The sequence below is a fragment of the Lithobates pipiens genome, unplaced genomic scaffold (genome assembly GCF_037356315.1).
Source record: "Lithobates pipiens isolate NorthernLeopardFrog02 unplaced genomic scaffold, aLitPip1_a1.2 Scaffold_16, whole genome shotgun sequence".
Taxonomy (NCBI): Eukaryota; Metazoa; Chordata; class Amphibia; order Anura; family Ranidae; genus Lithobates; species Lithobates pipiens.
In genome coordinates this window covers 225,322,436-225,349,205 of record NW_027507748.1, presented here as the reverse complement: position 1 = coordinate 225,349,205, position 26,770 = coordinate 225,322,436, and the positions used below count along the sequence as shown (strand labels likewise).

The following is a 26,770-nucleotide window of genomic DNA, read 5'->3' as shown; positions in this document are numbered from 1 at the left end:
ACAATAGCATAGCATTAATTGTAGTAATGAACAGAATAAATATGCTGAGTGTGAGATTAGAGGGGGGGGGACCCCAGACCACAGCCTAACGTCCCAATAGGGAACTAAACCCATGGGTGACATACGTGGGGTACGTGTGCCAACATGGGGGGAAGATAGGAGGTCCCATCTCCATCCACCGCATTTGAAAGTTGGAAGAATTTGGTGCGGGGGAAGTTATTTTAAGAGAGAACGAATGTTCTCTGGCATTCAGTGAGGGTCAGGACTGGCAAATTGGGGAGCCCAGCCCATGTTCTGGGTGGGGGCAACAATGTTCAGCTGACCTGGACTCAGGAATCACAGTTGAAGTGTCCCTTAGGGGATGAGGGTTCTAAGTGGGGCAGTCTCGACGTTCAGGTATAAGTGCCACCTCCCCAGTGTCAGGTTTGGAGAGAAAGGAGGTGCTTCAGTGTGCGGGTATCATGTCTCTCCAATTTAGTTGAGGAAGGGGACGCTATCCGTTGGACTACCCTAGAAGGGGCTCCATAGCAGTCTCAAGTAGTAGGAGGGCCCCCTGGAGGATCTTGGTTCTGGTACTGCCTGATCCGTTGATCACGGAGGGTGGAGTTTAATTCCGGGAGCATTCAGAGAGCTTGGGATCACAGCCTACTTATCCTGAAGGGCCCCATCTGGGGAAAATCCAAAGGCCAGACTTCAGCGTTCAATCGCATGGCACAGTCTGTGAAAAAAAAGAAATGCTGTGTATGGGGTACAAGTTCCCTTGTAGCCATGGAACCAAAGGGCATTCACCGCCCAGAAATCCAAAAAAATGGGAAAAGGGGAAAAAGAGGGGGTAGACATCAATATCAGTCTTGGTTAGTGGATGGTCCCACTGAAGGGTCATGGTTCGGGTTTGTCTATCTCTCTTTCAGTTTTTGCACGTGACCGTTGACCATGGTTGAGGGAGTTTAATTCCAGGGTCGCCCAGAAGGTCCTCTCCAATCTGGGAAGTCCACAGAGTCCAATCCCAGAGATGAGAGGAAGTGTGGGAGATCATCTTTATTACGTAGGGTAATCTGTCTTCCATCTTTATTCACCTGCAAGGAGAAGGGGAAGCCCCAGCGGTATGTCAATCCTGCTTCCTGGATCATAGTCAGGAGGGGGCGGTGAGCCCTTCGCTGCATGAGGGTGCGCCTGAAAATATCTTGATGGGAAGATAATCGTGCACCATCAAAGTCATAAAAGGGCTTGCCGCACACTTTTTGCATAATACGGTCTTTAATGGTGTATTTGTGAAGCCTACAGATAATGTCTCTGGGGTTGTCCACATCCTGAGACTCAGTACTCTAAGCCCCTGTACACATGGTGGGAAATTCCGACGGAAAATGTCCGATCGAACCATGTTGTCGGATAATCCGACCGTGTGTGGGCTCCATCTGACTTTTTCTGTCGGAATGTCCGACCAACAAAGTTTGAGAGCTGGATATAACATTTTCTGACAACATGATCCGATCGGACTTTGTCCGATCGTTTGTAGAGAATTCCAAACGGACAAAGTGGCATGCATGCTCAGATCAAATTACGAGACCAAAGCTATTGGCTTCTAGCCTGAACGTAGTCCCGTCGTAAAGAATGAACGTCATCATGTTCCGAATGATTGGATTTTCCGACAACTTGTCCATCCGTGTGTATGCAACACCAGTTTCGGACAAAATCCGTTGGAAAAAATCCAACGGATTTTGTAGTCGGAATGTCCGACCGCGTGTACAAGCACTATGAGCACGGTCAATTTCTATGGGAGCGGAGGCTGGCAGGCCCAGTATATCTCTGAAAATATCCGTCAGTGTGGGAATAATATCTCTGGAGGCGGTGGCCTCTGGCAGGCCCCGGATGCTGATGTTGGCCCTCCTGCTATGGTTTTCAAAATCATCGAATTGACCCAGCAAAGTTTCAATCTGCTGATCTTGCATCTGGCACTTAGACTGCATCAGAGCAATAGTGAAGAGAGCCTCTTCTAATTTCTCTTCCAGGGACTCCACTCTTTTGCCAAGATGTGTGGTATCCGCCTTAAGCTGGGCAATGTCTGCAGCGAAAGCCTTCTCTACACCAAGTAAACCGTTCTAGATCCTCTCTAGTGGGGAGAGACATGATATGGCGCCTAATGTCCTCATCACCCAGGAAGTCAGATACTTCTTAATGGCCATACAGGGAGACTGGGGGTGCTGAATCACTCACCGACCCGGGGATGGAACCGGAGAAGTTGGCAAAGCTGTCCCTTTCGGTGGTCGGGCTGCCGCTGCGGCTGGCTGGGAAGATTTTGCTGCCTTTTGTGTTTTCCCAGTCGGCGCCATATTGGATACCTCGCGGCCTTTTCCTCAGGTGCCCGGAAAGTAGAGATCCAGCTGTCCCTACCGCGTTCTGTCGGTCCGCGACGGTTGGGAGGAATGCCGCGATCGCTGTGACATGGGGGAGGCCTTCGGTTGCCAGTAATCCCAGATCCAGCTATGATAAAGGCGGCAGTGGAGCGGAGCTGACGCAAAGCACATCCTCACTCCTCCATGGTCAGGACACGCCCCCACTTGACCCTCCATTTTACCGCTCATGCACACTGCAGCTCAAGCTACTTTTACAGGCATTTGAGCTTTTATTTCTCTGCCTAAAAGTTTGTGCTTTTTGCGCATTTTTATTGAGCTTTTTTGAGCATAATGCCTCATGCACACAGGTTGTTCTGTAAAAACTTGCTTTTAGTAGCTTTTTGCATTGGCGTTAATGCTCGTTTATCTGCACTAGCTTTTAGCAGCATTTCTCTGCCTCTATTTAAAATCGATGGTTTCCTATGAGAGCCCATTGATTTAAATAGAAGTCGGATCAATCAATCATGATGATGCGCTTGTGTGCTGAGGATCTTGAAGGGGAACCCTCACTTCACCCTCCTGGTACAGGACCGTAGATCATTTTTTGTTCGGGGGGGGGGGGTTCAGCAGCAGGTACTAAGTAAAAGTCTTTAACCACTTTCAGACCGGACCATTTTGCTGGTAAATGACCAGAGGCCTTTTTACAATTTGGCACTGCGCTGCTTTAACTGGTAATTGCGCGGTCATGCAATGTTGTACCCAAACAAAATTTGCGTCCTTTTCTTCCCACAAATAGAGCTTTCTTTTGATGGTATTTGATTGCCTCTGCGATTTTTTTTTTTTTTTGCGATATAAATGGAAAAAGACTGCAAATTTTGAAAAAAAATGATATTTTCTACTTTTTGTTATTAGAAAAATCCAATAAACTCAATTTTAGTCATACATTTAGGCCAAAATGTATTCAGCCACATGTCTTTGGTAAAAAAAAAGTCAATAACTGTATATTTATTGGTTTGCGCAAAAGTTGTCACATCTACAAACTAAGGTACGTTTTCTGGAATTTACGCAGCTTTTAGTTTACGACTGCCTATCTCATTTCTTGAGGTGCTAAAATGGCTGGGCAGTACAAAACCCCCCCAAATGACCCCATTTTGGAAAGTAGACCCCCTAAGGAAATTGATAAGTGGCATGTTGAGCCCATTTTTTTTTTTTTTTTTTTTACACAAAGTTGTCACTAATTGATATATTGCTCACACATGCTATGGGCATATGTGAAATGACACCCCAAAATAAATTCTGCTGCTTCTCCTGAGTACGGGGATACCACATGTGTGGGATTTTTTGGGAGCCTAGCCGCGTACGGGGCCCCGAAAACCAAGCACCGCCTTCAGGCTTTCTAAGGGCGTTACAGTTTTGAAGGCCATAAAATGCCAAGATGGCACAAACACCCCCCAAATGACCCCATTTTGGGGGGCGTTACGGGGCCCCGAAAGCCAAGAACCGCCTTCAGGTTTTCTAAGGGCGTAAATATTTGACTTCACTCCTCACTACCTATTACAGTTTTGAAGGCCATAAAATGCCAAGATGGCACAAAACCCCCACAAATGACCCCATTTTAGAAAGTAGACACCCCAAGCTATTTGCTGAGAGGCATGTTGAGTCCATGGAATATTTTATATTTTATATTCACTGGTGAAAGGGTTAACTAGGGGGCAATCAGGGGGCTTTATGCGGTAGTATATGGGGGTCCCTGGCGCTATAAAAAGCTGCGGCGAACCTAAATACCTACCTGCCTAACTAGCGTCACCTGTGACACTAATACAGCGATCAGAAAAACGATCGCTTATTAGGCTGGGTTCACACTGGAGCGATGCAGGAACGCCACAAATCCGGGCGGGTTCCCGCATCGCATGCCTCCCGGCAGCAGTTCACACTGCCCTATGCGAACTGCTGGGAGTGTCAGTGAAATGTTAATGACACCCCCAGATCAGTTCGCATATCGCAGTGCGATCTGCAAACTCGGATCGCATGGTGTGAACACCCATGCGATCCGATTCTGCTGCGGACCAAAAAAAGGGTCCCGTGCGAGTTTGCGGCGGGTGCGACACGAATTCAGCCATACTATCTGTATGGCTGAACTTGAATTCTCAAACCGCTGCAATGTGAACCCAGCCTTAGTGACACTGGCGACGGGGGTGATCACGGGGTTAAACCTTTATTGGGGGGGTTAGGGGGGTACCTTAGAACTAAAGGGGGCTAACCCTAACTGCCCTAACAGTTATTACAGTCACAAATGACACCCGCCGGGTGATCAGGGGGTTAAACCTTTATTAGGTAATAAATGGCGGGTGCCCTGAAACTATAAAAAAATAACTAACCAACCAGCGTCACCTGTAACAGTTATATGGTGATCACTGGTGAAAGGGTTAACTAGGGGGCAATCAGGGGGCTTTATGCGGTAGTATATGGGGGTCCCTGGCGCTATAAAAAGTTGCGGCGAACCTAAATACCTACCTGTCTAACTAGCGTCACCTGTGACACTAATACAGCGATCAGAAAAATGATCGCTTATTAGGCTGGGTTCACACTGGAGCGATGCGGGAACGCCACGAATCCGCGGCGGGTTCCCGCATCGCATGCCTCCCGGCGGCAGTTCACACTGCCCTATGCGAACTGCTGGGAGTGTCAGTGAAATGTTAATGACACCCCCAGATCAGTTCGCATATCGCAGTGCGATCTGCAAACTCGGATCGCATGGTGTGAACACCCATGCGATCCGATTCTGCTGCGGACCAAAAAAAGGGTCCCGTGCGAATTTGCGGCGGGTGCGGCGCGAATTCAGCCATCTGTATGGCTGAACTCGAATCGCACAGAGATCGGATGTGATTTGCACTGCAGTGCGGTGCGAATCACATTCGTTCTCATAAACCGCTGCAATGTGAACCCAGCCTTAGTGACACTGGCGAGGGGGGGTGATCACGGGGTTAAACCTTTATTGGGGGGGTTAGGGGGGCACATTAGAACTAAAGGGGGCTAACCCTAACTGCCCTAACAGTTATTACAGTCACAAATGACACCAATGCAAAAAAAAAAAAAATGCAATTGGTGTCACTGTGACTGGGGGGGGCAGGGGTAATTGGGGGGTGATCGGGGGGTAAAGGGGGGGTGTGAGTGTGCCTGGCATGTTCTACTGTACGTGTGGTGTGTTGGTGCAACTCACCGATCCTCTCTCCTCGGTGCCGGAACGAAAAATACCGACACGGAGGAGAGATCACATCACTTCCTCTCCTGTGAGGAGAGGAAGTGATGTCACGGAGCATTTCTATTCGTCGGGAGCGATCACGAGGGGGTGGCCATGAATGAACGCTCCCGAACGAATGCCGACCGCCGCAGGCACCGGGGGGGGGGCCCGATCGGGCCCCCCACCCGCGGGAAGGCAGGGACTTATATATACGCCCATATGCCTGCCCGTGCCATTCTGCCGACGTATATCGTCGTGCGGCGGTCGGCAAGTGGTTAAATAACACAAATTGCGTCAAATTCATAAAGACTGAAAAAAGGAAAACCTATGTGTTGCTCATAGTAATGCCGCGTACACACGAGCGGACTTTTCAACGTCCAAAGTCCGACGGACTGAGTCCGTCAGACTATTCGATCGTGTGTGGGCTGCAACGGACTTTTGATTCACCAAAGTCTGACGGACTTTAGAATATGGAACATGCTTCAAATTTTCCCGAAGGAACTCCGCCGGACCCGGTCCCCTTCGAAAACTCCGCTCGTGTGTATGCTACTCCGACGGACTAAAACCGACGCTAGGGCAGCTATTGGCTACTGGCTATGAACCAGTATTCGAATCCAGTCGTACGTCATCACGTTCGAATCCGTCGGAGTTTAGTGTGATTGTGTGTGGCCAAGTCCGCTCCGCCGAAAAGTCCGTCAGAACTCCGTCGGAACTCCGGCAGAACTCCGACGGAACTCCTTCGGAAGTCTGTCGGACATAAGTCCTCTCGTATGTACGGGGCTTAAGCAATCATATCCTTGATCCTCTTGAGAATTTAACCGGATTTGAGTTTTGCCTTCTTCCAGTTCTTATGAACATTGCCCAGTGAGATTGGTGGTGCACTGTAATAGCCCATCTTGCTGGGTAGGTGCAAAGGGGCACCATCTTGTGGCAGGCAGCAGACTCACTGACTTTATTTTTATGCAGCATACTAGGCAAAAGAAGTGGTAGTGTGCAAAGTCCATAAATACAGAACGTACCTTCCAACTTTCAATCTTGAGAATAAGGGGCATGACAGGGAGGCAGTGATCTGTGGTGCGCTGCAAGAAAGTGGATATGGCCAAACTATATAGTGGGAGGGTCTTATAGCGGGAGTCCACCGGGACTCCGCGTTTTTTTTTTTTTTTTTTTTTAAAAGCCAGCAGCTACAAATACTGCAGCTGCTGACTTTTAAAATAGTGACACTTACCCGCCCAGCGCGCCCGCGATGTCGGCACCCGAAGCCGATCTCTAGGTCACCTGTCGGGTCCTGCCGCCGCCATCTTGGGTATGGGAATCAGGAAATGGAGCCTTTCGGCTTCATTTCCCGGTTCCCTACTGCGCATGCGCGAATCGCGCTGCGCAATAAGGACGCTCCCTGCTGCCTCTGGGATCTGTGTGTTTCCCAGCAGGCAGCGGGGCACTTGCGGGAAGGGGCGGGCACTTGCGGAAAGGGGCGTACGTTACGCCCCTTTCCGCAGAGAGCTATCCCGGAAGTGGGTGCAGTCACCTGGATTATCCAGGTAACTGCACCCCCCTCCCCCCTGAAAGGTGCCGATTGTGGCACCGGAGGAGGGGAGGGTTCCGATGAGCGGAAGGTCCACTTTAGGGTGGACCTCCGCTTTAAGGGACATGGTTGAACAAAACCTGGGCTTCCTTGTACCTAATAAAATATGCTGAGGCTGAGTCTTCCATAATTGCTGTTAGCCTATTAGGCCCTGACTGTTCACATGTAGCCATCACACTGCAATGTTGGCAAATGCAGCACATGTGTTTTGTGTTCCATTCATTTTTAGTGGCACCAAAACACAGTGTGGTTTTGGATGCTTGTTGTGCGATAAATTGCTTAACAATCACAGCAAAAAGACCCCACACTGTGGTGCCAGTAAAAGTGAATGGAACACAAACACATGGGCTGCAGTTTGCCAGCATTGCAGTGTGATTTGGAATTGAGCAGGCAGAATCACAGCAATATTCTGCCCACAATCCCAAATCGCTACATGTGCCTAATGGGCTAACACAACAGCAATTATGGAAGACTCAGTCCAACGCCTCAATCACTAATTTTGGCAGCAGTTGCCACAATCTCAGATACCTGGTAGAATGACAGGAATAAATTCTGCAGCACTGCAGTTCTAAGCTAGCCTGACTAAGGAGGAAACAAGAGAAAGAGGGACACACTTAGTAACCCAGGATGGCCTGGGTAGGTCAATGGACAGCAGCAGCACTTCAAAACATCATCCACGTCAACGTGGTAGGCTGGTGGCTAACAGCACCCTTGAGGGTCCAGCTCCTCATCCAAGTGGCAGTCAAAGGTGAGAAGTGGCACTGTAAGGAGGTGGAACCAAGGGAAATAGCAAGGATTGGTGAACGGGTATGCGCCGGCCCATCCTACACTGCTCAGTGCTGCCTCCTGTCCTGGTGGCTGTGGCTGGACAAGTCAAGAAGACATGGTCTCATATAAAGGAGCCAGGAGGCGCAGAGGTGCCAAGGCGGAGCAGCGAGAGCCAGGACCATCTTTAAATTTAGATGGACCCTGGGCAAATATTTTCAAAATTAGTTTACTGCGGCAGATCTGGCAGTGACTGTGATTGGTTGTCATAGGTTACAGCACACATTACGGCTCACTGATTATTTGCTAGAGATTACAGCAAATCATTTCCGCTTGCTGATTGGTTGCCAGAGGTTACAGCTAATCGTTTCTGCTTGCTGAGTTGTTGCTAGAGGTTACTACACATCATTACTGCTCCCTGATTGGTTGCTAGAGATTACAGCAGTGTGACAAAGTTCTGTTATGCCACGTACACACGTAGCGGACTATCCGGCGGACTTAGTCTGGCGGACTGTCCGCCGGACTTTTCCGAACGGGCTACTTGCCCACACATGGCACTTTTTCAGCGGACTAATATGGCATACTAAATCCGCCGTACTATCCGCCGTACTTTTGAAATGAACGGACTCGCCCACACATGCGGAGGAAAGTCCGCTCATTTCGAGCACGCCACCTTGTATGGACTTAAAGGGAACCCCAACACCGAAAAAAATCGGCGTGGGGGTCCCCCCAGGTCCACATCAGACCCTTGTCCGAGAAGGCGGCGATGACAGCGGCGACAGAAGACCGGGCCACCGCCTGTAAAAGAGCTAGAAGAAGACGCGGTGGCCCGGCAGAAGAACCGAAGAGGGGGACAAGACCCCCGAAGTCGGAAGAAGAGGGAGGCGGCGAGGAAGAAAGCCGGGCTCCTCCGCTAGTAAAAGAGCTATCAGAAGATAGCGGAGGAGTCCGGCGAGAAGACCCCCGAAGACGTGCAATAAACTATTTTATCTTGTGTGTTGTGTTTTTTTTGTACTTTATTTTACAGGTGAATGGGTAGGGGTATTTGTACCCCATACTCATTCACATAGGGTGGGGGGCCGGTATCCGGGGGCCCCCTTATTAAAGGGGGCTCCCGGATTCTGATAAGCCCCCAGCCCGCAGACCCCGACAACCAACGGCCAGGGTTGTCGGGAAGAGGCCCTTGTCCTCATCAACATGGGGACAAGGTGCTTTGGGGTGGGGGGGCGCGCGCCCCCCCTTCCCCAAGGCACCCCCCATGTTGAGGGCACGCTGCCTGGTACGGCTCAGGAGGGGGGGGGCGCTCGCTCGTCCCCCCCCTTTCCTGGCCGGCCGGGTAGCGTGCTCGGACAAGGGTTTTGATGTGGACCTGGGGGGGGACCCCTGCGACGTTTTTTTTCGGCATCGGGGTTCCCCTTTAAGTCCATACCAGGTGGCGGGCCAGCTACGCATCCTTCGCGGGCCCCGCCTACCTAGAGACGCGCTCGAAATGTCCTTTCATTTCAAAAGTACGGCGGACTGGCATACGCACGGCCGGATTGTCCGCCGAAATGCGAGTCCGGCGGGAAGATTGGAGTGCAAAACTACTTTCTAAGTCTGCCATACTTTCGGGTCAAAAAAGTACGCCGGAGGCTACACACGGGGGGATTGTCCGGCGGACTTGAGTTTGCCGGACTTTTCCACCCGATTGTTTGATCGTGTGTACGCAGCATAAAGCATGCTGGGAGAGTAGTGGGCATGACCAGATTGCGTATATAAGAATGGCCTAGGCCCCCATTCACATTGGAGCAACTTGTTAACCTGTCCATTCGCATGACAAGTCGCACCCTATTTCCCGGCAATAGCCCTGTTCAAATGCCTCACCAATCTGAAAAAGTAGTTCCTGCACTACTTTTGGTGATTTCAGGTGAAACTTACATAGACATCTGTAGATGAAGCCCCACTGATGTCTTCCAAGCCAGACCTGAAGTTTTAATTGTATGATTTCTGATGAAGTTGCACGATTTCAAAGCCGCAGTCAATGTGAATGGGTAATCAAAGGGGATGATTAAACAGAGCCACCCCTTTTTCACCTACCTCTGGGTGAAAATAGCAGCTGCATCATTGACTACACATTGCCATAATATTGATGCTTGGTTTCACGGTGCCGCAACCTGACATGTCAAGTTTCACAGGCGCCATCCCCGCTAACCTTTCCCATTGATGTCACAGTTGCCGCAGCCACAAGCCATATGCACAGAAAATCAGAAACTGTGGATAGATTACAGGAGATAACCAGAGACTGCGGATAGATTACAGGAGATAACCAGAGACTGCTGATAGATTACAGGAGATAACCAGTGACTGCTGATAGATTACAGGAGATAACCAGTGACTGCGGATAGATTACAGGAGATAACCAGAGACTGCGAATAGATTACAGGAGATTACCAGTCACTGCGGATAGATTACAGGAGATAACCACTGACTGTGGGTAGATTATAGGAAATAACCAGTGACTGTGGATAATTACAGGAAATGACAAGAGACTGCAGATGCAACATACTACACGAGATGATCAAGTAGCCATTTTTTTATATTTTACCTTTCAGCAATGCACAGCTATACAGGGAGGTAAACAATGTAAGGGAGGGTTTAGCATAACAGTGAGGCAGTGTATATGGGCGGAAACGCGTAACTGGCCAGCCGGGTCATCTCCTGCTCTCAGCACTCAGGGGCGAGGCTCTTGGTGGGCAAAGCTCCAAACAGTCCCGTGGCGGGGCTCCCAGCCAATGCAAGTGCAGCGTCGCACTGATTTGGACAGTGCCATTGCCAGCAAGTGCTGCTTGATTTGGCATTAAATTTGACATGTCAAATCGCATGCCAAACTGCTCCAACTTCAACCAGGGCTAAGGGGCAACAAGAACACTTGCAGCCCAATTAGAGCTGCAACTAACGATTAATTTGTCTGTCGACTAATCTATCGATTATTTCTTTGATTAGTCAACGACTATCCGATTATTTTTTTTATTTTTATTTTTTAATGAATCTAGTGTTTTTTTTTTGATTAGCTATGCATTGCAGGGCAGGGCAGAGTATAGGCGGGCATTGCAGGGCAGGGCAGAGTATTGCAGGGCAGGGCAGAGTATTGCAGGGCAGGGCAGAGTATTGCGGGGCAGGGCAGAGTATAGCATAGCGCATAGTATAGCATAGTATTGCAGGGCAGGGCAGAGTATAGTATAGTATTGCAGGGCAGAGTATAGCAGGGCAGGGCAGGGCAGAGCAGAGTATGGCATGGCAGAGCAGAGTATGGCATGGCAGAGCAGAGTATGGCAGGGCAGGGTATGGCAGGGTATGGCAGGGCAGGGCAGGGTATGGCAGGGCAGGGCAGGGTAGGGCAGGGTATGGCAGGGCAGGGCAGAGTATGGCAGGGCAGAGTATGGCAGGGCAGGGCAGAGTATGGCAGGGCAGAGCAGAGTATGGCATGGCATGGTAGGGCAGAGTATGGCATGGCAGGGCAGAGTATGGCATGGCAGGGCAGAGTAGAGCATGGCATGGCAGGGCAGAGTAGAGCATGGCATGGTAGGGCAGAGTAGAGCATGGCATGGTAGAGCATGGCATGGTAGGGCAGGGCAGAGTAGAGCATGGCATGGTAGGGCAGGGCAGAGTAGAGCATGGCATGGTAGGGCAGGGCAGAGTATTGCATTGGCAGGGTATGGAGGGATGGCTGCATCCATCCGACCTCTCCCCTCCACTGCACAGATCAGTACAGAGAGGGGAGAGAGAAACCGGCGTCATGTCATGACGCCGGTTTGTTTACAAGTGATCGCTCCATCGGAGCGATCACATTGTAAACACCTGGGTGTAGAAAGATGGCCGCTGCTTCGGAGCTAGGCCGAAGCCGCGGCCTCTCCTAAGGCCGAGACCGCGGAGCGCTCCACGGATCGCGGCATGTGCGCACGGATCGGTGACGATCCGTTGCACCCCTAGGGACGGCGGCATGGAGGGGGAGAAGAGAGGGGGACGGCGGCATGGAGGGGGAGAAGAGAGGGGGACGGCGGCACGGAGGGGAGCGGTAAATGCTAAGCACTGCCCCCACTGTGACGCATCGACGCCCTGCACGCACGTCAACGTATTTTCTTAGTCGACGTAGTCGATTACGTCGACGCGTCGTGGCAGCTCTAAGCCCAATATATCTCACTCACTTTCAGCTGTCATTGTAACAAGATAATGTTATTCACTTTACCTGTCAGTGGTCAAAATGTTATGGGTGATCAAAGCATGTGATTCTACAGTATCTTTAATGATCGCAAATGTTTTTTTATTTCATTGTGTTATGGTGCAAGCCATCTCTAATCATTCACTCCGCAGATAACTGCTTAGCTGACATGTCCGTAAACAATCACAGCTCCACATTCTTCTTATAGGTCAAAAAACATAATGATGGGGTTGGTATATTCTTGCTATTGCTTGAGTCTGCAGAAATATGTTATGTCTAGAATCGGTGGAACCGGTGATTTTGAAAATGCACAGAAGCTCCTTGTCTATTGTATACAGAAGATTTACTTTATAACCAGACACATACATGATCTCCTACTTAGTTTCTACAACTAGATGGTGCTGCAGACTGAGGAACTGAACCTTTGAACAGCAATTGTATCCTTCCTTCCTGGCAGTCTGTCTCTGAAGGATTGCCTGCGCTCCTCCTTTCTGGGAAGCTGTTTATCTGTTATACATCACGTAAACATGCCGTACAGCGGTGGAGATTATTTCCATGTGTACGGAACACAACCAAGCAGAATAAAACATAGAAAAAGTGATGGCAGAAAAAAGACCAAGTGGGCCATCAAGTCAGTTTTTTTTTTTTGCCAACATTTTTGTATGAATATGATGTATGTTTGTCCCAATAACATAAGCATAGATATATACTCGAAAGAAAAGAACACTGTTAGAGATAAGGCAGGTCATTTTCTGATATGTTCATGTTTTCAAAATATGAGATAATGTAATACTTCTGATTATTGCCTCATGGGCAGTAATAAGCAGATTACACAATATGCACAGAACAGTGAATGAGTATGAGAGACCGATTGATCACAGTCCCTTATGTATAACCACCTGGGCTACGATGGTATCAATCGTTGAGATCACCCCAGGGCTTCAGTCTTTTAATAATTTGATTACAATCCAAGGATCCTTTTCCACCGCTGTGTTGACAGAGTAATGTGCTAATACTAGGCCTTCACATCTCACTAAGAGCATTGAATAAATAATGCAAAAGGTTAGCTCAAACAAATGAATGTAATGTATATTTAATGAGTGGCAACAATGAATCAGTCATATTGGTAAGCATTTATATAAGTACAGTGTGTGTGTGTATGTACACCATAAATGTATGTGTGCTAAATACATATGAATTGGAAAAACTAGATGCAGTTGTGTTACATAGTTAGTAAGGTTGAATAAAGACACCAGTCCATCCAGTTCAACCTGAGTGAGTTTCTACAATTGTCCTTATCCCTGTATATTGCACACTCACATCGGTCCCTACCCTGAAGGAGCCCACAATCCAAGGTCCCCATTCATATACTAGAGCCAATTTTGGACAGAAGCCATTTAACCTACCTGCATGTCTTTGGAGTATAGGAGGAAACTGGAGTACCCAGAGGAAACCCACGCAGGCACAGGGAGAACATGCAAACTCCAGGCAGGTAGTGTCATGGTTGGGATTCGAACCAGCGACCCTTTTTACTGCTAGGTGAGAGTGCTACCCACTGCACCACTGTGCCGCCCTGGTGTTATGATGGCATACAATGGCAGATGCAGTTTACAGATAGCGTTCTCATCCTGCTCATAGTATCCAGTCGAGTTTGGCATCTAGTCTGATAGTATGACTATTTGGGTTCTCACTAAGGATGAACTCAGGCGTGTTTGCATGGTCCACGTGCAGAGCCCGCCAGGAAGTCGGCGCAGCGCTGCGCTAATCACAGGCAGTGAGACATTTCCCGATCTCTGCAGCCGCGCATCGGGGGAAATGTCTCACTACCTGTGATTAGTTCTCACATGGCATCATTATTAAGAGTTTGTTAACAACAACCTAATGTGTCAGATAACTGCCCTGTACATTTGTTTTTTTGTTTTGTTTTTTTGGACTGTATTCAGATTTCTTACATATATTTTTCAATATTACATTTACGTCAATAGTAATAATTTCGTAAATAGTATAATAGTAATAATTCTAGCCAAGGTAAAAATGTTTATAATATATTTTATTGTTGTGTTTTCTCTTTCAGTGTCGGCAGGTGAAGACTGCCTGTGGTATCAGGATCACAGTGGTGGTTGGCATCCTAGTCTAGATTGTAAATATGGTACATTTTGCTGTGGAGACTGTTACCAAAGATATTGCTGCTTTGACCCTAGTAAACTACTCACTGAGAGGATGCAGAAGGGCTGTCTTTCTTTAAGGTACTGTTTAAACAATATTATTTAATAACTAAACATGCAATATTATTTTATTTTCTAATATCCCTTTTTTCACGATGTTCAGTTCATATCAACTTTTTTACTTCTGTTATAGCCCAAAGACCATTGCAGGCATTGGATTCGCTGTGCTACTCTTCTTTGTGGTGATTGTTACATTGATTTGCTGCTTTATGTGCTCTTGTTGTTATCTGTATCAGCGTCGCCACCAGCGTTCCACACCATACAGAGGTAAATCCAAATTAAATATTCTACCTGAATTTTTAAATTCAAATTTAATTTAATTCAAATTTAAATTTAAGCCATAAAGGGATGGACATGGTCAGCAACAACACTCAGGTAGGGCTTGGCATTTAAACAATGCTCAGTTGATACTAAGGGGCCTAAAGTGTGCCAAGAAAATATCCCCCACACTATTACACCACCAGCCTGGACCATTGATACAAGCCAGGATGGATAAATGTTTTTATGTTGTTTAGACCAAATTCTGACCCTACCATCTGAATGTTGCAGCTGAAATCATGACTTATCAGACCATGCAACGTTCTTCCAATCTTCTATTGTCCCATTTTGGGGAGTCTGTGCGAATTGTAGCCTTGGTTTCCTGTTAGCTGGTAGGAGTTGCACTTGTGTGGTCTTCTTCAAGGTTCGATGTGTTGTGCGTTCAGAGATGGTATTCTGCATACCTTAGTTATTATGAGTGGTTATTTGAGTTAATGTTGCCTTGATCTCAAACCAGTCTTCCCATTCACCTTTGACATCAACAAGGCATTTTCGTCCACACAACTGCCACTGACTGGATATTTTCTCTTATTTGGACCATTCTCTGTAAACCCTAGAGATGGTTGTGCATGCAAATCCCAGTAGATCCGCAGTTTTTGAAATACTCAGACCAGTCCGTCTGGCACCAACAACCATGCCACGTTCAAAGTCACTTAAATCCCCTTTCTTACCCATTCTGATGCTCAGTTTGAGCTTCAGCAAGTCATCTTCACTACGTCTAGATGCCTAAATGCATTGAGTTGCTGGCATGTGATTGGCTGATTATCAATTTGTTTTATCAAGAAATTGAATAGGTGTATCTAATAATGTGGTTGCCCAGGTATCATGTTCTGAGCAACTATTGAACTTGCCATCTCAACTCGCATAAAATGGCGCTGTGAGTGGCAACATTGTTTTTTTGATGATCATCATTAACCAGCCCTAAAAGTGCATTTCTGTTCTAAGTGAATTGTGGGGAAATCTGCTAGCTTCTAATATTTCTTGGAAATGTATTATATTTCAAAAGCAGTTCCTTTTTCTGTTCTTGCTCAGCTTTAAATCTATGGGAGTCTCCTAGAATTTGGGATTGTTCATAGTTCTGCTGTTATATAAAATGAATGAAAAATTCATCACAGAAATTCTGAACAGTGGAACAGATTTGTGATAGCTGTATAGATGGGGACACTTACTTTTTTTTTAAGATATTCTCTTCTGGAGCTTCCAGTAAGGAAAAACGTAGGTTGGTTTTATTTCAATGAGGGGGCTGTGGAGTTGTGTTTGCCATAATTACCCGTTTCTGTTATGTCATCAGTGAACATTGTCCTAACAAAGGGGTAAATATTTAGATACAGAGTATCTTCATTGTATGTTAATGAGAGTCCAGTCTTTGTTTTAGGACAGCTAAAACTGAACTATTTGAGAAATGTTTGCAGTCAGCCATGACACCCTTTCCTTAGAAACATATTAAAGGTAGGAAATATTGGGGTATGTTGTGTGAATAGGAACACATAAACCAAAGTGTTTTTTTTAACTGTACTTAACCACTTAAGCCCCGGACCATTTTGCTGGCCAAAGACCAGAGCACATTTTGCGATTTGGCACTGTGCCGCTTTAACTGACAATTGCGCGGCCGTGCGACGTGGCTCCCAAACAAAATTTACGTCCTTTTTTTCCCCATAAATAGAGCTTTCTTTTGGTGGTATTTGATCTTCTCTGCAGTTTTTATTTTTTGCGCTATAAACAAAAAAAGAGTGACAATTTTGAAAAAAAAAACCGCATTATTTGTTACATTTTGCTATAATAAATATCCCCAAAAATATATATAAAAAAAACATTTCTTTCCTCAGTTTAGGCCGATACGTATTCTTCTACATATTTTTGTTAAAAAAAATCGCAATAAGCGATTGATTGGTTTGTGCAAAAGTTATAGTGTTTACAAAATAGGGGATAGTTTATGGCATTTTTATTAATAATTTTGTTTTACTAGTACTGACGGCGATCAGCATTTTATTTTTATTTTTTTATCGTGACTGCGACATTATGGCAGACACATCGGACATTTTTGACACATTTGTGGGACCATTGTCATTTATACAGCAATCAGTGCTATACAAATGCACTGATTCCTGTGTAAATGACACTAGCAGTGAAGGGGTTAACCACTAGGGGGCAGTGTAGGGGTTAAGTATGTCCTGGGGAGTGATTATAACTGTGGGGGGTGGCTACATGTGACATGTCACTGATCTCTGCTCCCGATCACAGGGAGAAGAGATCAGTGACACTGTCACTAGGCAGAACAGGGAGATGCTTGTTCACATTAGCATCTCCCCGTTCTTCCTCTCCATGAGATGATCGCGGGTATCCCGTGCGGACATTGAGTCCATGGGACCCACGACCCGACTCACGGAGCTTACTTTGGGTGCGTCCACAGGCCACCTCTTGAAGGGCAACGTACAGGTACGTTAGTTTGCCATATCAGCGTGAGGCGGTCGACAAGCGGTTAAAGCAGAGTTCCACCCAAAAATTTAACTTCCACTTTAAGTACTGGTAACCTCCTGAAATGCCACATTTGTCATGTCATTATTTTTTGGGTGGGGGGGTACCCAATTTTGACAGATAGCCAACTCCCACTTCCTCCCCTGGCACCACCCTCCCTCCCTGCAATCTTCTGGGATACTTTACAGGTCCCAGAAAACTGCTCGGCCATTCACAGTGAGCAGTGAAGCCACAGCCAGGCGCCCACTGTTACAATGCCAGAGAGGAAGGGAGATGAGCAAGGCTTCATGTGCTTGCATCGTGGGACAGATGAGTGTCTGTTTATTAAAAGTCAGCAGCTACACTATTTGTAGCTGCTGACTTTTAAATGGGTGTAACTCCGCTTTAAATGTGATTACTTAACCACTTGCCGACCGCCGCACGACGATGTACGTCCATTTTTTGAAGAGGGATATCTCGGTAACGGCAGCAGCTGCTGCCACAACCAAGATATCCATCTCTTCAGGCGGCGGTCGGCTGTACGATAACGGTGGTCTCCGCAGCGGATTCGCCGTGAGATCACCGCTATCGGCGGCGGGAGAGGTGCCACCCCCCCTCCCGCCGCCCTCCCACACCTTCCGCCGCTTACCGGAGCCGTCGGTAGCGGCGGAGGCGATCGGGTCCTTCAGTCGGCTGGGCATAGAGACAAGTGAGGCTAAGATGGCCCCCACTCGTCTCTATACCATAGGAGGGCGGAAGCGACGTCAAAACGTCACTTCCGCCCATACCTCTTAAAGGTATATTTTTTTTTTAAATGTCAGATTTTCTTTTTTTTTTTTTTTTCTTTTTTTTTTTTTTTTTTTTGCATTTTAGCCCAAATATGAGATCTGAGGACCTTTTGACCCCAGATCTCATATTTAAGAGGACCTGTCATGCTTTTTTTCTATTACAAGGGATGTTTACATTCCTTGTAATAGGAATAAAAGTGATCCATTTTATTTTATTTTTTTTAAAAAGTGTAAAAATAAATTAAAATAAATAAGAAAAAAAATTTTTTTTTTTAAAAACACCCCGTTACGACGAGCTTGCGCACAGAAGCGAGCGCATACGTGAGTAGCGCCCGCATATGAAAACGGTGGTCAAACCACATATGTGAGGTATCGCCGCGATCGGTAGAGCGAGAGCAATAATTCTAGCCCTAGACCTCCTCTGTAACGCAAAAAATGCAACCTGTAGAATTTTTTAAATGTCGCTTATGGAGATTTTTGAGGCTAAAAGTTTGACGCCATTCCACGAGCGGGCGCAATTTTGAAGCGTGACATGTTGGGTATCAATTTACTCGGCATACCATTATCTTTCACAGTATAAAAAAAATTGGGCTAATTTTACCGTTGTCTTATTTTTTTATTCAAAAAAGTGAATTTTTTCCAAAAAAAGTGCGCTTCTAAGACCGCTGCGCAAATACGGTGTGAAAAAAAGTATTTCAATGACCGCCATTTTATTCTCTAGGGTGTTAGAAAAAAAACAATATAAAATGTTTGGGGGTTCTAAGTAATTTTCTAGCAAAAAAAACTGTTTTAAACATGGAAACACCAAGTCCGAAAAAGAGGCCTGGTCCTTAAGTGGTTAAGAAGCCTGTTCCCCTGTGTTTACAGCCTTCTGCACACTGCCCAACAGTTTATCTAATTTACTAAATTTGCCAGTTCTTATTGGAGATGCACTATTTACTCAATCTATAAATAGTTGAGGTTACCTGTAAAACATACATTGCTGGTGGACAAGTTTGGGGGAAAAAATACAGTAAATGGTTATGGCCACTTACCGATAGTTTTAAAGGAAAGTTTTGGCTTCATATTCAGTGGGTATAGAAAAGAATCACATCCGTTTTTGTTTTATCCAGCGGTATTTACTCAGTGTAACAAACTCATTGAGTTGCAAAAAGGATCACCCCCTTGTGTCAATATTTTGTTGAGCCACCTTTTGCTTTAATTACAGCCTTTAGTTTGCTGGGATATGACTCTACTTACTGTGCACATCTAGACTTTGCAATATTTGCCCACTTTTCTATGCTCAGCTGCTCAAGTTAAATTTGGTAGTGATTGTGGACTGCAGTCTTCAAGTCAATCCACAGATTTTAAGTGGGGTTTAAGTCTGGGCTCTGACTAGGCCATGCAAGGACTTTTTCTCACCTTTTTCTCCTTCAACCACTGTGTGCTCATTTTGCTGTGCTTTGGGTCATTGTCATGTTGGAATTTAAACCTTCTTACCATTGACAACTTTCTGGCAGGGGGCAGGAGATTTTCCTGAACAATTTGATATTTTGCCTTGTCCATTTTTCTTCTATCCTGACAAGTGCTCCAGTCCCTGCTGCAAAGAAACACCCCCATAACATGATATTACCACCTCTGTGGTTTACTGTAGGAATTTTGTTATTTGGATGGTGAGCTGTATTGGATTTCCGCCAGACGTATCATGTGGTGTTGAGGCCAAATAATTGAGTCTCATCTGACCATAACACCTTTTTCTATGTGGCATAGCTCAGTCATGACTGTATGTGGCCTTTCTTGAGGAATGTTTTTTTTCTTGCAACCCTCTCATACAAGCCACATTTGTGGAGAATTTGTGAACTTTGTTGTCACATGCACAAAATGACCACTCTTTGTCATAAATTTCTGCAGCTGTTTCAGAGTTGCTGCAGGCCTCCTGGTATCCTTTTTGACCAGTTTCCTCTTGGCTTTCATCCAGTTTGGAGCAACGTCCTGGTCCAGGGACGGTCTGTGTTGTACCAAATATCTTCCATTTCTTAATATTAAACTCCACTGTGCTTCTAGGCATTGATAAAGCCTTTTAAATGGTTTTGTGTCCCCTTTTCTGACTTCTGCCTGTCAGCAACTTTATCTTGTGACAGTGCCTTGTCACCAATAGTTGATTGTTTGATTCAGTTGCACTACCTGGGACTGAAATGCTCCAGGAAATCTCTTTTCATGCTGAATTAATCATAATGACCACAGCTGATCACAATTTAAAGTCAAATGGCTTTGTGTGCCATTGAGAAGGTGATTAGCTACACCTGATTAAGTTTACAAGTCATTTTTAGGAGGAGGGGTGTTCCTTTTTCCAACTCAGTGATTCTGTTTTTGATTTTTTTCACTAACACTAACTTCATGTTGGTGTTATTTTTCTTACTTTGATGTTATAAGTTGCATTGGATAAAACAATTGGAGAAGACAAAAACTGTGCCTGTCTGTGTCCTCATTTCGGGCTACAAAGCAACAAAATTTGATTATTTTAAAGGAGGATGATTCTTTTCTATGCCCACTATATACATTAGATAAACCTTTTAGTATAAAAAATGCAGACATCTAGAGGTGCCTGCATTGGTGGACATACACATTGCAGAGGGTGTTTATAACCGTCACTATTTTTATTCACATGGTTTAAATTGCCTTCAAAAGAAATGAAGAAGAAATGAAAAAATGTTTCTGTAGTTGCTCAAGCACCATTGGTCAAGTTATAGTTGATCCCATCTCCTGTCGCTGCCAATGTAAATGTGAACAAAAGTAATGATTAAACTAATTTTGAATTAATATGCTGAATACTATCGTTGCATGTTTTAAGTCCAAAGGGTTAATCAAAATTAATGTTTTTTTTAAATTGATAGTGGGCCATTAACAATTAACACTCTTTATTGAATGTAGCTGAGAATAGCTTGCTGGTTATATAGCTAAAATCTATATACCGTATTTTTCGGACTATAAGGCGCAACGGATTATAAGGCGCACTAGCAACGACCGGCTGATAAAATGGATATTTCCATATATAAGGCGCATCGGACTATAAGGCGCACTGGATTATAAGGCGCATTTAATGAAACACAACTCGGATGCGGTACTGTAAGTCAAATTTTATTCAACTCTTTAGCAATAACCATAAAATGGTCTATAACAATAACTCTTAACACTGTTCAGTTAAATACAAAACCAGACACTCACTTTTTCACTTTATTCTTCAATAACTCTTAACACTGTTCAGTTACCGGTGAATACCGTACAAAACCAGACACTCACTTTTTCACTTTATTCTTCTCCCGCAAATCCATCAAATTCTTCATCTTCAGTGTCTGAGTTTAACAATTGGGCAATTTCGGCATCAAGCACGCCCGTATCCCTCTCATCATTCTCATCAGTATCCGAGTCAGTCTCGTTACTGTCATCGGTACCGGTACTTAGCTGTTCAGTGATAATTCCGGACTTCTTGAAAGCTCGGATTACACTGGTGACTGATACCTTCGCCCAGGCATCCACGATCCACTGGCAGATAGTGGCGTAACTCGCCCGGCGTTGCCTCCCTGTGTTGGTGAATGTGTGTTCGCCTTCTGTCATCCAATGCTCCCACGCAGCTCGCAATTTAACTTTAAATGACCTGTTGACACCTATATCTAGTGGCTGCAGTTCTTTGGTTAATCCACCCGGAATGATGGCAAGCACCGAATTAGTTTTCTTCACTTGGGCTTTGACAGTATCTGTCAGATGGGCGCGCATGGAGTCACAGACCAATAGGGATGGAGATTCGTGGAAAAAGCCACCCGGTCTCTTGACGTAAACCTCTCTCAGCCACTCACTCATCTTCTCCTCGTCCATCCAGCCCTTCGGGTTAGCCTTGATGATGATGCCAACCGGAAACTTTTCTTTTGGCAGAGTCTTCCTCTTGAAAATTACCATGGGTGGTAGTTTCTGGCCATTAGCCTGGCAACCGAGAACTACAGTGAAGGATGACTTCTCGTTTCCTGTAGTGCGTATAGATACCGTACTGGTCCCTGTTCTCTCGACAGTACGGTTTACAGGGATATCAAAGGTAAGGGGGACCTCGTCCATGTTGGTGATGTGCTCTGGTCGGATCTTCTGTTCATTGATCTTGTTCTTGCAGTAGGTACGGAAAATGGCCAGCTTTTCTTCGTAATCCTTTGGCAGTTGCTGTGACATAGTGGTTCTTGTGCGGATAGAGAGATTCCGCCTTTTCATGAAACGGAAGCACCAAGAGGGACCTCCTCGAAAGTCGTTGATCTCCATGTCGCGTGCGATCGCTGTTGCTTTGAGTCGAATAGAGACAGTAGAGACACTTCTACCTGCGGTTCTCTGTTCAATAACCCACTGTTCAATTTTGTCCTCCAACTGTGGCCATCTTGCTTTGTTTCCTCGGAAACTCAGTTTGGTCTTCTTTACCTGGCGCAGGGCATCTTCTTGCTTCCTCCACTTCCGTACCATTGATTCATTAATGTTGAATTCTCTCGCAGCTACTCTATTTCCATGCTCTACTGCATGACTGATAGCCTTCAGTTTGAAATCCGCATCATAAGCATGTCTCTTAACAGGAGCCATTTTTGGGGCAGCGGGTATACCGTAGAAAATGAACGAATGAATGCTCACACCTCCTGACTAAGATGGCCGTAATGCCCGATCCAAGCAGTGCAGCTTCCTAGCTTTGGTAATCCCACGAAGCTGCACTGCTTGGATTGGGCATTACGGCCATCTTAGTCAGGAGGTGTGCGCATTCATTCGTTCATTTTCTACGGTATACCCGCTGCCCCAAAAATGGCTCCTGTTAAGAGACATGCTTACGAAGCGGATTTCAAACTCATCGCTATCAGTCACGCAGTAGAACAACCTGAGAGAGGTTTACGGTACGTCGGTTTACGGTAAGAGACCGGGTGGCTTTTTCCACGAATCTCCATCCCTATTGATCTGTGACTCCATGCGCGCCCATCTGACAGATACTGTTAAAGCCCAAGTGAAGAAAACTAATTCGGTGCTTGCCATCATTCCGGGTGCATTAACCAAAGAACTCCAGCGATGTCAACAGGTCATATATAAGGCGCACCGGATTATAAGGCGCACGGTCGATTTTGTGAGAAAATTTAGGCTTTTACGTGCGAAAAGTCCGAAAAATACGGTAAAAAAAAAAGTTACTTTCAGTAAATAAAATGAAGTTTGGTTATAATCTACAGTAAGTGTTTTTTTTTTTTTTCTCCATATGTTGAAAGGATGAACTTTTAACGTGAATACATTTTCTGGATTATGTTCTCTTTTGCCAGCTCAAGAAATCCAGATGTCGGGTGTTTCCCAGCAACCTCTTTATCCTACACAACCTCCATACCCCACCCAGGCTCCTTATCCAACCCAGCCTCCATACCCAATGCAGCCTCCATACCCCCCACAACCCTATCCAATGGATCCCAAGTTTGCCCCACCTCAGCCTGGATATGAACCTGTGCCTATGTACCCAGCAAGTGGACCAACATCCCAGTATCCTGTATATTCTCCAGCACCTCCAATGTACAATCCAAACTGTAAGCTATATGTTACATCATAAATGGTAATGTGCTTTGGTCATTCAGGGAAATGTATACAGATTCACTTTAATGCAGATGTCCTCATCTCTGTGACCTGAGGGGACTCCATAGCCCTATGTACAGTATAAAAGCAGCAACTTATAGCTTGCACAGGGGTTTTCTACCACTCCCAGCAACTGATCATAAGTCTTTATTAAAGTGGCTCTGTCACAACAACATGCCTTAAGATATTTATAAGAACCCATGTAAGTATATTTTAGGCTGTAGGTGTTTGCGAAATGTTTGGCCTGCTGTGCTGAAAACAGACCATTGCTTTTTTTTTAGTGTCCACTCTGACACTGCTAGTAGCGTCATGGAACATGTCAGAGAGTAAACGTTCCAGACACACGACTGCTTCTCCTAACTGGCCTAATATCCACTAAGGATCTGGCAACGGCTTTGAAAGCCTTGTGTGATATGCTATGACAGTATCTGCAGATCATAATCCTCGGTTTTTTACATATTAAATGTAAAAGAAACAAAGAATTGCCAAAGCACATATGCAAAACTGAATTTAAAATGCGTCTACTGATATCTATGGACAGGAAAATGTAACATGCTCAAAATGGTCAATATATACACAAACCCCCTGCTGTAACCCATAGCTCTGATTGAAGCCCTTACATAATTCATCTCTTAGATCTCTGGTGTACATTGTGTGGTCCTTTAATACTTCCTGTCCAGCTCTTGGTCCCAAGCAGTCAGTTGTAGTAGATGAAAAAAAAAAAAATATATATATATATATGTGTGTGTGTGTGTGTGTGTGTGTGTGTGTGTATGGGATGTGAAAATGGCCGTAGATGAATATAAATCAATGGTATATAATTATGGTTCTTGTCAAAATTACTGTCTTATGACGTGTTTGTGGTCACTGGTCTATGTGTATTCCTTCCCTCCTGAATCTGACAATAGAACAACTTATCAGGACTTCAGAAAAAGGTGCTGCATATCTTTCTCAATGAATAAAATAGTGCTGTGGAGGAATTCCCCCACAGCTTAGGATATGAGGCATGTAATTGTGCTGACATTGCTACTTTACTTGTAATGAGAGCTGAGACTGTTTACTGTGATAACGTTTACAGGGTAGAGCCAGCATGACAGAGGGACAAATTAGTTTTTTTAGCTCTTCTTCATAGTGCTGAAAGCTTATTCACTCATGCTCTACAAATTCCGACTGGCCACTGAGGCAGATCATCATAGTAATGGGCCAGTAGGTGTAGGCTTGAGGCTTAGTAGAGAAGCAGGGGATACTGAAAGTTGCTGCAAGTATTCTCTCTAGTTCTGCTACCAGATTTACACACAAATGTCCCCGGGTACACAGACTAGTAGAGAAACCGGCGATACTGAAAGATGCTGCAGGTATTCTCTATTTAGTTTTGCTACCAGAATTACCCACAAATGTCCCCAGGTGGACAGACTAGTAGAGAAGCAAGGGATACTGAAAGCTGTTGCAGGTATTCTCTTGTTCTGCTACCGGATTTACCCACAAACTTCCCCAGATGGACAGACTAGTAGAGAATTCGGGGATACTAAAAGCTGCTGCAGGTATTCTTTATTTATTTCTGCTACCGTATTTACCCAGAAATGCCCCCAGGCTGACAGACAAGGCTTAATAAGAAAAAGTGAGTGAATTCTTTATGGTAAAAATGTTCATACTTTTGAGTTTTTTTAATTACGTGAGTACATTGTGAAACCACATTACACAAGGATTCTACGACTCCTAATTAGTTGAATAGACAAATGTATGTACTTTATCTAATATCAATACAGATCTATTGAGTACATTCAGTATACTAATAATGAACATGGGTGTGTCACAGGGTAAAGACTGTTCAGACTACATACAGATCAGGAAAATGTTACCGCAAAAACATAAACATGACAAAAGCATAAAAAAATCTTTTAGGTAAACTTCACAATAGTAATTTTTTTATTCTTTTTATCCTTAGTTGCCGGTCCACCTCCGAACACAATGTATCCCGGGCAGTGACAACAAGAGTGCAGGAATATTACTTAATTGTCTTGACATGTTTTGCTCTATTGATTGTGGATTTTGTCAAAGGAACATCCTGTATTGCATACTTTCATTGCTCCACCATGAGAGACTTTTTTTGTACACCCGATTCACTTGGTCATGCCACAGAAATGAAAGATTCTTTGCGCACATTGTCATCTGGTAGGCTGCAGAAATATTTATTATCAGGTTGAGCTGCATGGTTGCCTTCACTAATGTTGCTGGAACACATTTTACTAATGTCTGTTGTGGATGTAATAATGATACATTAAGTGTCTGACTTCAATTCTTTTCAGACTTAAAGTGAAATTGTACTAACCTTTGTGTATGTGAACCGCGAGCACGATGTTACACCAAGCACTCAGATACCCCAACATGCATCAATAATCTCTAGAGTCTCCCAAGGAGAGGTGAATTTCTCTTAAAAATATGCTGCTTTGTCCCACCTCCCACACTGCACTATTGGTCAGTAAGGCAACCCATCAGTTGATAAGCCAGTGGGAAAGGGGTGGTGGTGGGGAGGGGGGGGGGGGGGGTAATGGGGGTAGTAAGCCACAACTGCCAAGGTAAAGTCAAGATTTTCATTATAGAGCAACCAGAGGTTTTGGGGCTTGCCCCAGGTACTTTAGAGGTTAATTAAGCTATTTCATTTTACCTTACCGGCTTTCAATACCATCTTGATGCCAGTTTGAAAAAAAAAAAAACAATGTACATTTCAAAGTTGCTTGATATGGCTGCTGTAAGAACTCTGAATGTAAAGGATGTATTTTTAAGTTAAACTACAATATTTTTTTACAGTAAATAAATATTACTGTTCTGTTATTTTAAATGGTGTCAGCTTTTATTCATTTATGTAAAAATCCTTATCCCAAAAGAGGCAAAACTGTTGCTGTAACTGCTTTTAAAGTGTTTGCTATAGTTCAGCTTCAATTTGTTTAGTGTATCTAGATCCTAGTACATCTAACACTTTGATTTTGGGTTTAAAATGGCAGTAAACTCTTGTATGATTTTTACCTATAGGTAAGCCTATAATGCTGATCTATAAGTACAATAAATCTCTCCTAAACATGCACTGTTTAGGAGATATTTACTTTAGATGCAGCTGGTGATGTCACTGAAGGAATGGCATATCCGTGCCGTTCCTTCAGAGCCGAGCCGTAAAAACAGTGCCTCCCCCCGTGCATGTGCGGGAGTGATGTCATCTCTGGCTCGGCCATTCATATCACCAAAACCTTTGAACCCGGAAGGA

The 26,770-nt window shown here is 45.1% G+C and overlaps 1 protein-coding gene across 1 annotated transcript in view; it reads left to right on the top strand.

Moving 5' to 3' along the window:
- SHISA4 (shisa family member 4) overlaps nt 1-26,350 on the top strand; it is a 49,352-nt gene extending 23,002 nt beyond the window's left edge. Inside the window, exons 2-5 of the mRNA XM_077481147.1 lie at nt 14,197-14,368; nt 14,481-14,614; nt 23,211-23,465; nt 25,457-26,350. Coding sequence (XP_077337273.1) covers nt 14,197-14,368; nt 14,481-14,614; nt 23,211-23,465; nt 25,457-25,497 — 602 coding nt within the window. The 3' untranslated portion in view covers nt 25,498-26,350. The remainder of the gene's footprint in view (nt 1-14,196; nt 14,369-14,480; nt 14,615-23,210; nt 23,466-25,456) is intronic.
- Nucleotides 26,351-26,770: the final 420 nt, after the last annotated feature.